We start from the raw sequence: 13,234 nt of genomic DNA on the forward strand, positions 1-13,234 counted from the left end.
CACAAAAAGTACATTTTTTGTTGAGACTCCACTACTTGGGTCAAAGGGTAAATCAAATATTCTTAGCCTCCCCTCATCTAAAAGGAATGAAAACCCTTCTTGAGATCAAAACCTAGTGCATTAATGATTCTATGAAATACACTGGCCAAGAGCTAAGTAAACCATCAAGTAAGGAAAAGAATCAGAGTGTATTTCCAAGTTCAGCAAAACAGTGGGGGTAAATCTTTAATATGAGGCAGGATTTATCAATTTTATTCCTCAGCTCTATGATATGTCATATTTCTAACTGGAGTTATAATTTCAAATAATAAAAAAGAATAGTGAATAAAATGAAAAGTAGAACAGTAAAAACAACTTTTTAAAAGAGTGTGTGTAACATTGGCAGCACTAAGGCAATTACGCAGTTGAGCAAAAATCTCAGTCTTAAGGAACAATGAAGGTATTCCAAGATCAATAATAGGGATGCAATAAATAAATGATCAAACTGCATACTTTGGGCTGAATTTTAGTTTTCTTTGATTTACTAAATGACATTTGAAGTGTCATGTAAGATTATCCTTCATATTTTTAATACTGCAGGTAGAATTTTGTGTTACTTTTCATGACTTATCAGTGGTTTACTGTTTAATATGCATTTATTAACCTTAAAAAATGGAAGCCAATGAGAAGGTGAGTTTCACGTAAAAGAAAGCCCAATTACAGCCAACTTTAGGGCAAGTCATCTAATCTCTTGTGAAAGCCAGTGTCATCAGTGGAACAGAGTGCAGCTTGATATTTAATAAACTCCATGGGGAAATAAAGATTTACATTATTAGAAAGGGTACTTACTATAACATATTAAAGTTTTTTCTATTTCTCTCCTTAATAGAGAAGTGACAATTAAAACATAACAAAAAATAAAAGTATAGAAAAATGTTAGATTGTTTCCATTTTAAGGTAGGAAAAAATCTAAAGAATTTGCTGCATAAATAATATGGTAGGACAGCGTGCTATGAATCTAAATTTATGCTTCAAAATTATAATGAATACTAATTAATAGTGAAAAAGTTTTGGAGCAATGATGGAATATACTGATCTATAATGGATTCGAATTTTGGATATCTTAGACAGTAAAAGCTTAGGAAAAGGGTACACGTTTACATCTAAACAGAATGAGATGTCACTGCCTAAATTAATAATGCAAACTTGAAAAATAGCCCCAGGTTCAAAAGACCAATTATAAAATTCTTTTGTAAACAAATCTATATTCACATTTTTCATGAATAATTATAACTACTAAAATTTCTCCACTAATGTTCAATTTATAAAATGAAAAATATATTTTCAAATGAAATTTAAATAATACTTCAGTTTCTAATGATGGTAATTTACCTGCAAATAAGTGTTAATAATGACAACAACAGGAATATTCTACAGGAATAATGTTTATCTATTTATATTAAGCAGACAAAAATCTAAATATGAAAAAAGTATTTAAATATTTTAAGCAAGAAAATATTATGGAAGGATGCTGATAAGACAAATATGACCATATTTTCTCAGGAAATATGTGATCATCTTATACATACTTTTATTCTACAGAAATCATACCTACTCCAATTTCTTTATCTTGTGAAAGAAGATACTTTGTTGTTGTAAGGTAGATATGGTAAGCATTTTGTTCTTCCCATGCTATGCAACCAAAACAATCTTTATGAACTTAACTACCTGCTCATTTAAAAATCTTATTCTCCTCAACAAGAAAACGAAGGTATCCATTGAAAATTCTACATTTCATTCATAGTCACTAACTTTAGGAGTGTTCATCTATTTGGAAGTTTTTCATACTCCTGGTCAAGTTAACTTGTCTTTTGTTCATTAGTAAAAGCAAACCCAACCTTGTATATACGCAGAATGACAAAACTGTCCCGTGAACAGAAAGTGTTCAAACTACTTACTTTCAATAATATTCAAATTATTAAAAAGGCTTAAATAAAGATAAAATCACCCTTTTATCAAGGACTTTAAGCATTTCAACAGGAAATTTGATAGCAAACACTAGATGTTTGCTAGTGATCCTGAGTATTAATTCATAGGAGAGTGACAACAGTCTTAGAAAACACCAGCTCCTTTTCACGACAGTGCCTCACAGAGGTCTGATACGGACGGGATCCAGCTGGATGCAACGCACTGCTCAACGGACGTGATGCTACTTCAAGGTGATAACTTGGATAGGGGACAAGTAACACGACCTCGACCTTCGCAAAAGTATAATACAATTTCAAGCCCCGAAAACCTGAAATACTTAGAAATATGTTCATGCATACAGAGACCTGAGTGTACCAAAACACAGTACTGATCAGCCAAACAAAATTCACATCCCAATCTTTGTAGTAGTACTATTAATAGCCTTAAGTCATACTTCTATGAATTTCTTCCAAAAAAATCATGGACACACACAGAGATTTAGGTAAAAGTATTTTTGGAGTAAAAACCTGAAAATGGCAGAAATGTCTAAAAATTTAATAAAGTTATTATTGTTTAACAATCTAACTAGAGGCCATGCAAGTATTAAAATTACATTGAAGAAAAGAGTGGTTTTCAAACTAGGCCTTTTGAAACTCTAAGGTATTTCAGTCATTATCTAACAATTGATTTGGGTTTTTTTTTTTTTAACAACTTCAAAAACTGTAAAAAAAAAAAAAAATCCATCATGGCATGTATTATAATTTTCAGACACTAAAGACCTTCAAGGCACTGAAACTCTTGCATTACCTCACTGAACAGTATCTTGAGGTTTGTCAGGTCAAGTAAAGCCTACAACCATCTGAAGTCCTAACCTGAGATGAGAGTGAAAACAAGGGCTGATGTGCACAGCCAAGCTCTGGATAAGTGATCTAGTGTGTTCCTCACCGCACGTCAGCAGTGTTCCTGAAGTTCGTACCCAAATCATTTGTCTTTTGTAAATGAGGAAGAGGCTGAACGGCTTCAGTGAGCCTCAAGAGCCTGAGCTCCTGACGACCCGCCCCTGCTGAGCGCTCCCTGCAAAGTCATAAACTGGACACCAAGGCTAATCCAACAGCAACTGTTAGCAAGAACTCCCCCCATTTGAAAACTTTTTGCTTGTCAAACAGTCTTATATGATATCCGTTAGTGTTATAATAAGTGACTTACAGGCTGTAACTCTGAAATCTGTAACTGGTAGACACCACTTTTATCTATTTTATACATGGGGTCTGTACAAGATCTTGTTTGAAGTAACAGTTCTACGACTTAAAAATTATAGTTTGAGAACCACAGTTACACAGGATTAATGACATAAGGTGGTTATACAATTTGTTAAGTGTGAAAAATAAAATTTATAATGAAAGAAACCACCAAAAAAAACAATGATTCAAAACAGGCATAAAGTACAGACTGAAAGAATATAATCCTAACAGCTAAGAGAGATAATTAAGGGAAATTTTTATAAATTTGTAATTGTTTTCCTGTGTTTTGCAGGGAAGGCAACTACAGTATGACCTCTAACAAGGAAAAAGAGCATTCAATAACGTTTGTTGTTTAAAGAATTCGTACTATCAGCTCCTCAGAATTTCTATGTCTACCTCTAATTGGATCACCATTTTATTAAATCTCAAAGAAACACCAATCTAGTGTTAGGCAAAGACAGAACTGAGAAAATGTGGAACGAATGAATAATTGATGAATGAAATATACCCGTAATATGTCTGTACTATTAGATGACCTTCAACATAAAACTTAATGCAATAATGAGGATAATAATAGAGATTATGGCAATATATTTACTGAACGCACAGGCTATATCCACAGGAATACAAAAATCTATTTTTCAATGAAGACTTCAGGTTTAAGGTATATATTCTGATATGTAACAAAGGCAGGCTGCACTGAAGAACTACCCTCAACGTTTCCACATCTTCATGCACAACAGGGCCCATGAGACCTTCAGCCCCACAGTTGGGCTGATCAAGGCCCTAAGAAGATGTCCCTCAGCTGCCTGCGCATCGCATGGTGTCTCAGAGACCACAGTGAGCTCTGAAGTTATGCTCACAGGCCCCCCCACACACAGCGTGATCGAGCTGCAACCTACAGCCGCCTTTCATTTTCCACCAGGCCCGGGATATGCGGACCTTGTCACAGAGTAAAACAGGCTCATTCGCCACTCCTGCTTCTCTGCCCCCGTGCTTTGCGGCCTCTGTGAAGTCACTCTGCAACCTGGCAGATGTCACTTAGCCACTGTGGCCTCCACGAGTGGACGGAGCACTCATGACCTCCAACATGCTCTCAGCACAGAAATGCCACGCTGTACCATCACCTCCCTGCATCCTCACAGAACGCACATGTGACTGAAAGCTGCCCATCTTTTAAGCCATGGCTGACAGGCTTCCTCCTCTAGCAGGACTGATCTGGTTCCTTCTCTTTGCACTCCCCTGGCGTTTTTAAATACCACTGACATCTGTATTAGAAATATTTACTAACACTACCATTACAAGCCACCCATTATGCTACAATATCCTTAAAGGCAGGAAGCATTTTTTACATTATCTTCATTGTCTAAATGAGTGACTCACTCATAGTAGATGAGATGCCATATGCATTGAATAACTGATTCACTGGATGGTTCCTTACAGTCACTTGAAAGTCAGGTGCATCAATGGATTATAAAACCTAAATGTGGGACTTCCCTGGTGGAGCACTGGTTAAGAATCCGCCTGCCAATGCAGGGGACACGGGTTCGAGCCCTGGTCCTGGAAGATCCCACATGCCTCGGAGCAACTGAGCCCATGCGCCACAACTACTGAGCCCACGTGCTGCAACTACTGAAACCCGCAGGCCTAGAGACCGTGCTCTGCAACAAGAGAAGCCACCGCAATGAGAAGCACGCGCACCACAACGAAGAGCAGCCCCCGGTCTCCACAACTAGAGAAAGCCGCCGCGCAGCAACGAAGACCCAACGCAGCCAAAAAAAAAAAACAAAACCTAAACGTTAAGATTGTAAAAAACGGAAAAATGTTTTACATCGTTTAAAACAGTCACCAAAATTAGGTGGTGTAATAAACTCCCACTCCTAATACATGAATCATGCTTTAAATCAGGCTAGTTCACGTTACTCAAAAACACAATTCGTTTATGGTGAGTTTAACAGGATTTTCACCCACCATGATGACCCACTTGATTCCACTTGCTTCATAATGGATCGTTACCTGTAGTCACACCAGGGGCACCTGTAGGGCTTCTCTCCTGTGTGTACCCGCTTATGCCGCGTCAGATGAGATTGGGTCGTGGAGGCAAAGTTACACTCATCACATTTAAAAGGTTTTTCTCCTGAAAATATATCAAGAGGAGTTGCAGGTGAATAATTACAAATATTGGAAATGAAGGGCTTAATCTGTTATTAACAATTAAAAAGACACTCATTTCCATGAAATTTTAAGACTACACATACTTAGGATGTTTGAATATTTATTCACAGATTGAGAAAGTTAGAAGATACCATTGATTTTTATTTCTCTATGAGAACAGAAGCAAGATATACATTTTGCAGTTCACATGTAACTTATACACACAGGATTCTAAATTATCTAATCTAAATAGAAACACACAGTGAAGCACTCATCCAGATAAAAACATAAATATCAGCTTTGGTTTAGCACTGTATTTTGAGTCATTTAACAAACTGTTAGATTAGGGCCATTATAAAAATCTCAGTGAGGTTAAAACCATGGAAAAGTATGTAACAAAGATATACTTTGAATACACAGTGTAAAACTTATTAAAATCTTAAAGTTAAATATGAAGGAAAAAAATAAAACCAAGCGATAAATTGACACCAATTTAAAAAGTGTTAGAAGTAAAGAGAAATTGTAATTCACTAAGTTGAGTAAAAGGTAAAGAGGCCTCAAAGAAACATCTGAAATAATATTTAACAGCCCTGTAAATTCCATCTCCCCAGTGTAGATACACCTGATCTCTCTGCACATACAGCTCACCCCTGTGCTGGTTCAAGGACCTACCCAGGACTCACGGCCCTCTGATCAATACCTTTCTCTCCTTCACACACAAACTCAAAGAAATCAGGTCTGACTGGTTTTTAATTTCACTAGCTGTACTGGCTGGTGAGCACCTGAGATGGGGTGATTTAATTTTAATTGATGTAAATTTAAAAACTGATACTGAATTCACCTGTTGAAAAAATGTTTAAGTCTAGAACAGCTTGGGAAAGAGAATCTACTTTTTGACATGTAAATTTTATCAAACCTAAATACAGATCATGAATTACAGATAAAATATTTGGCCTCTGTATTGAGATGTGCTGGAAGTGCAAAATACACACCAAATTTTAAAGTCCTGGGGGTGGCGGGGGGAGAATAAAATATTGGTAATAATGTTATATTGACTTCATGTTGAAATGATAATAAATTGTATGTATTTGTTTGAATTATCTATTTATAAAAAATAACTTCACCTATTACTTTTTCCTTTTTTTAATGTGGTTACCAGGCAACTTAAAATGATATGTGTATAGCTCACATTACATGTGAACTAGAGAAAACCTCACCACCTCTTCCTCAAAACACAGTTGTGATATACAGAAATACTCTTGTCAAGAGACATTTTTCCTGAGAAAGTTTACACATAGGACGGATTAATTTTACATATGTAACTCCACTTGTTGCTTATTTCCCATGTTTTTGTAATAGTATTATAAGTATACTAACATATAGAAAATGAGGGATGAAATATCTTGGTTTAAAATTACATCTATTCAGCTAGCAACAAAACTATGTCTGCCCTGAAAATCAGAACGTTTAGAAATTTGTCCTACATTCTCTAAGCCTGTTTATATGGCCTTGCCCATTAACTGCAGTAATATTTACTGAATGCATACACATCTCATCTGATGGCATTTTATCTGTCATTGCAGCCCAGGGCAGCAGTTAGAAGAAACCAAAAGGACTTCAATCCCAGTCCAGGTTTTGCCATATTTCACTCCCTACCTGGTAACCCCCTGAACAAGATCAGGAGGATAATACACAGAACATGGAGATAACTGTGAGGATTAAAGCAGACAAGGCATAGGTAAGATACTTAGGAGCGTGCCCAATAACCAGTGCTTCATCATTATGGGGACAGGACTGCCTAAACACTGGAAACTGCAAACTACTCTCACAAAGATAAAAGAAGCAGCACACAAATGGCTCTCATCAAGAGCTCATAACCAATAACAAAGTAAAAACCTATAATATACATAAAATAATTAATGGCTTCGCAAAGTTAGTGAACTTGACATAGAGGCATCACTTAACAGATCCTACCAGGGAATATTTGGCTTATTCTTGTAAAAAGAAGACCGTATACACAGCAGAGTAAAAATCTTGGAGTTGAGAGGGGGTTTTGTCTCTTTTAGCCATTTCCCATATACTACACCCCAATCAAGTGGTCACCCAGAGTCAGCCTAAATAACTCTTTGTTCTCAGTTTCTAAACCGCAGGTTTATAGACAGCTCAGTTGTACTGAACTGACTTATACAAAAAAATAACTTTCACGATGATGGCAGGTTTTGCTTTTATTTGAGGGATAAGACATGATCTTCGAATTGCATAAAGTTAAAATAAAATCACGCAATCTCTTCACATTTGACAGTTAAAATCACGCAATCTCTTCACATTTGACACGGGAATATTCTGTCATAGAAACATATAAACCTTCATACACAAGCATATCTGAAAACTTCCTCATTCATTATAAAGACTGAATTGCTCATTAAATTCAATTAAGAGTATCTTAACTGTACACCAATGTCAAAGAATAGTTCACATGGAAAACAGAAACACAAAGGGAAGCACTCACCTGGATGAAAACACTCATTATTAATTACTTCAGTGACTTGACATCACCTGTCTAGACCTGACACAGGAGGCAGAATGGAGCTCTTACCACGATCAAAGTAACGAACATAAGCACCACCACAGAGGTAGCCCTGTGCCCTGTCTTTCTTCTGCTCGTTCCATCCCCAAGCAAATGTTCATTGCTTTCTTTCGCTATGTATTAGCTAATACTTTCTAGAAATGTACACACATGGAAGCAGGCGGTATGTACTTCTCTTCTGTCTGGCCTGTTTCTCCCAGCTTTATTTTGTGCTTCACTCCCGTTGCTCCAGGTGTAAATACGTGATGTATTTTTGCTGCTGAGTTGTAGAGTAGTATTCATTACGTGAATGTCACGTGTATCCATTGCTATGGCAGGTACATACGTCACTTCGTGAGAAACTGCCAAACTGTTTTCCGAAGTGGTTTGACCATTTCATACTCCTACTAGCTGTGCTCCAGAGTTCCCACTGCTCCAATCATCACCAACATGCAGTGTGCTTAGTGCTTTACACCTGAATTTCTCTAATGATCATTTGAGGACACTTTCATGTGCTTATGTGCCATGCATTTATATTCTTTGGTGAAGTACCTGTTCAAATATTTTGACCCTTTTTTAGTTGGTTGGTTTCTTAAAACTGTGTTTTGAGAGCACTTTATATATTACAGATACAAATCCTTTATAAGAGTTATGATATATACATATTCTTTCCAGTCTGTGGTTTGTCTTTTCATTCTCTTCACAGTGTCTTTTGAAGAAAAGTTAATAATTTACAAAGTTTTCAAGTTCTCCATTTATAATTTTTCAAGTTATGATTCTTTTCATTTATGAATCAGGCTTTTGATGTGCTGGTATCTGAGAACTCTTTGATAATCCGTGATCACAAAGATTTTTCCCCTAAATTTTCTTTTAGAATTTATATAGTTTTAAGTTTTATATTTAGATTGAGTTCATTTTTGTATATGACATGATATACGGATCAAAATTTATTTTGATTGCATATGGATAGCCAATTGTTCCAGCATTATGTATTGAAAAGATTAAAGTGCCTTTGCTCTTCTGTCAAAGCTCAGTTGACCACGTAGGTGTGGGCTGTTTTGTAATCTCTATTCCATTCCATTGAGGTATTTGTTTACCTTGATGAAAACACCAGGATGACTTGATTATTAAAGCTTTCTAATAAGTCATGAAGTCAGGTTGTGTAAGTCAAGTTCGTTCATCTTTCTCAAAGTTGTTTGATATTTCACTGTTGCATTTCCATATGAATTTTAAAATCAGCTTGTCAGTTTCTTTAAAAAAAAAAAAAGCTTGAGGGATTTGAAATGATCAATGTGAGAGGAAATAAAATCTTAACAACACTGAGTCTTCCAATCCATGAACATGGCATATCGCTCTATTTAGGTCTTCTTTAATTTCTCTTGGCAATACTTTAAAGTTTCCAATGAAGAGGTTTTGCACATCCTCTGTTAAATCTGTCTCTAAAGGTTGTTCCTTGGTCAAAAACAATGGACAGATATATGCATGAGTCTATTCTGCTCCCTTGATCTATCTGGAAATCTTTATGCCAATACAATACGGACATGACTATTGAAACTATATACTAAGACTTCATATTAGGTAGCTTGAATCTTCCACTTTTAATATCATGAATCTAAGGGGTCAAACAATTTAAAGATTTTTTTCGTTAAGCAAATTCACAAATATATTCTGACGTCTCCTTATTCCATTCAAACAAAGTGTTTGAAAGTACGTTGGCATCAGACTCACTGCTAACTGGTTTATTCTTTTAGCCTTGGTAGACATCGTTAATCTATCCATTTTTCATGGATCTGGCAGGAATCTAGAGGGGTAACATTATGGAGTCATTGTCTGAGTCAGTGGTATAAATAAAAGGTCATCCAAGCTCCTCAACGTTAAGTTTCTTGGTGAGAAGGTTTAACATAAACACTTAAAAAATATGGTAAATGTATCAATCTTATTTCATTTAAACTTTTACGGCATTTTTATGTGACACAATTTAAACTTAAAAAAAAACACTTTTAAAGAATAATGTCATTTAGATTCTCTATAACTCTAATAATTTGAAGTTCATGTCAAGCTGACATTGTATCGCAATAAACTATCAATTGTCATTTCATGCTTAACTTGAAAACACAACAGATTAAACTATGTAGTCTTAAGAAATTGTGAAAAATCTATAGGCTGACAGAGAAAAAATATAATGCTACCAAAGTATGCTACATACTAAGCTACAACCACTAAGTAAAGGAAGGCTCAAGCATGTCTGGGCCCTTGATGGAAAAGAACTCTGTGTCAACTTACACAGACTACAGTTTATTCAATCTGTGCATAATAGTTAATTTGTAACTCAATTCTGTTACATGTTTGAATATGTTCACCGGTATCTCTTTTTTATCCAGAAACAATCATTTCTTCGGGAAATTTCAGGTAATTTCTTCAGGAAAATACACTTCAGAAATACAGAAGTAGCTCTTGTTTGTTAGTCTCAATATATAGCAAAATAAATCGATAAATAAATAACATCTAGATTGTTAAATGTGAAAGAAAATCTTAAAAATGCTAAACAAGAATTTCAGTTTCCTAATATTTGTTAACTGCATGAAATGAGATAGGTGCTACGTGAGGAGGTGTACACACTTACTAAGGAAAAATTTTTGATGGAGTGATCAAACTGATTTGGTGCATTGGGAACAGTCCTTCTGAATTCTTTGTCATTCTAAAGCCAGAAGGATGAGTAAACCTATGAGTGAGATAGTAACTACCCTTGAATAATGCTATCTGTAAGTCAACAGGGCTGCCTGCATACATCCTGCTGGTGAAATTTCCTTTCTGCCTGTTTCCCTCACATAAGAGTATATAGTAGTTTAAATTGTGTTCTTCATACTTTCCTTTTCAAGCGGTAATCTTGGCGAAAATAACCACTGAGGAATATTCTGCACCTGAGGTCCCCGTGACAGAAGAGTAAAAGGAAGCCGGAGGAGGGACACCAACACCGGCATGGATTATGGACAGAGAGAGGTGCCCTTCGTGTGTCAACAATCTGTCAGACGGGCCACCCCTTCTCCTGGAAGCTCGCACCGCATTCCTTTGGGCGGGCTGGTGGTCATTAAGCCGGCCAAGGCTCTTCAACTACATGTGAGGATTTGCTCCTGTGCCCTTGAATCAAGGGTCTCTGACAGGTGACCCTTTTACCAGATAAAAGTAAATCTTGAAGTGGAAGATGTTTTGTGTCAGCCCCGTAGACAGTCTGTATTGCAGTGGGGAATTATTTACGCCATTTGGAACACTTTTGATACCTATCCCTTTCCTAGCTGATTGTAGTTTGGGTGGGCACTCTGTAGTAGAAAGGTAAACCATGTCAAAGAGGAATACATCAGAAAAACACAGATTTCAAATGAGCCAAACAAATCTGGCCTTGAAAAAAAAAAAAAGTTATGTGTTGCTTAAATATTATAAATCCAGCATAAAAGCGAAGGGCCTAGACTGAGTTGTACTAAGCTGTTTGGCTTAGTACTGTTTGGCTAAGCTGTTCGAACTGACTGTGGTATTAAAGAATCATGTTTGATTTGTGCCACAGAGGCAGATAAATGCCAAAAAGACAGATGCCTCTGTCTGTGAGACATTGTCCTATATGGTATACAGTTAATAGCAAAGTAATAAGGAGCCTCTGGACCTGACATAAAATATAAAGTTGTGCCTGCTCGATGCAGGTTCATGATCGATCACCTGTAAACGCCTGTGATCACAGCATTACCGGCCCCTCGGCAGCGGGAAGAGGGAGCACGGCCACACTGCCAACGGCGGCACCAGGGAGTCTGCTGACGCCCAGGGCCACGCCAGGGCGACACCATCTGCATGGCAACAGTTCGGGCATCAATAAACTGAAACATGAAGAATCAGAAAACCCCACGTGAACACACTTTACCACACATATTCCCAACTTGTCCAACATAGTAGCCAAGGATGACCGCCATCCACTGGGCTCTTCTGCCATCTCTTACACCTAAACTGTAAATCACTGGATTAAAAAAAAAAAAATGTGATCACAGGTTGCTACTACAAACTTAAAATAGAGTTTTATGTTTACCAAGTTTGAGTTTTCAACATTATATTAACATTGGATATTTCTTGGCTCAATAATATATTAACATTGGATATTTCTTGACTCAACAATTATTATTATTTCTATATTTACCACAAATAGAAATTTGAATCATATAAACTTAAGAATCCAAAAGGAATGGCTAGCATTAATTCTCACTGATCTTATAAATACGATAATGGGCATTAAAGCTCCTTGTAGCTAAGCGTTAAATACAGCATATCAAGAATCAAACTGTACCATAAACAACATATTTCATGTACTCTACGTTTATGCCATTTTGAGTATAACTGACAAACTCAACTATTCTCATGGAACGCAAGTAAAAGTCTAACAATGAGTTACAAATTCTGTTACCATATGATTTATCATCTAAACTAGAACACTTTTTAGGGTTAAAAAGTTGGTTCTATTAATAGTTACAAGGAACATCACCAAAAATCAGCACTGTCCCAGACATATGTAATTCAGAAGTTAAAGTAATTACTTATAAGACCTATTACAGCATATCAATAGGTAATCAACTTTAATAGATGGTTAAAACTTTTCATCCTTATGTGTTCCTAACCAAGGCATCTAGTTTATTTTGTTGAATCACCAAGAATGCCCATCATGAAAAAAAAAAAGGATTCTCTTCAATGTCCTTATCTGCTTAACTCGCCTCTTCACTGCTTTCCATCCTTTTTTTGTTTTTAAAGATTTTTTTTTTTTTGATGTGGACCATTTTTAAAGTCTTTATTGAATCTGTTACAATATTGCTTCTGTTTTATGTTTTGGTTTTTCGGCTGTGAGGCATGTGGGCTCCTAGCTCCCAGGCCAGGAATCGAACCCTCACCCCCTGCATTGGGAGGCGAAGTCTTAACCACTGGACCACCAGGGAAGTCCCGACTGCCTTCCATTCTTAATCGCAAAAATACCTGAAGCTGCAGTGAGCTACAACCACATCTACTTGGTTCCAACCCGCAGAGGGATTGCTGGCTAGAGAGTCAGGTGGTTCCGGAGGCTGAGACAAAGATGGGAAGGCAGGGCTGCTGGTAAGCAGGTGAGAAGCAGCTAAAAGGTGGCGTGAGCAGGGAAGGAGACGGGGAGGGACTGACTGAGAGGAAGGCAGGCCCCCCAGCTTCACCACAGCTCATGGGCCACTCCCAAGGCAGGGCTCTGCCGCAGAGAAGCAGCTGGTATGTCTGCACACAGAAGGCCAGACCCTGTTCTCCCCCTGCTTGACACGACTTTACAGGACAC

General features: G+C 37.0%; 1 protein-coding gene across 4 annotated transcripts in view; it reads right to left on the bottom strand.

Annotated features, from left to right (window-relative positions):
- Positions 1-13,234, bottom strand: part of ZNF407 (zinc finger protein 407) — a 418,202-nt gene that overhangs the window by 159,688 nt on the left and 245,280 nt on the right. For all 4 annotated transcript variants that reach the window (XM_029229939.1, XM_029229948.1, XM_029229956.1 and 1 more), the window contains exon 7: positions 5,205-5,325. In XM_029229939.1, coding sequence (XP_029085772.1) covers positions 5,205-5,325 — 121 coding nt within the window. The remainder of the gene's footprint in view (positions 1-5,204; positions 5,326-13,234) is intronic.

Source organism: Monodon monoceros, unplaced genomic scaffold, assembly GCF_005190385.1.
Source record: "Monodon monoceros isolate NGI ecotype Baffin Bay Population unplaced genomic scaffold, NGI_Narwhal_1 Super_Scaffold_1, whole genome shotgun sequence".
Classification (NCBI taxonomy): Eukaryota; Metazoa; Chordata; class Mammalia; order Artiodactyla; family Monodontidae; genus Monodon; species Monodon monoceros.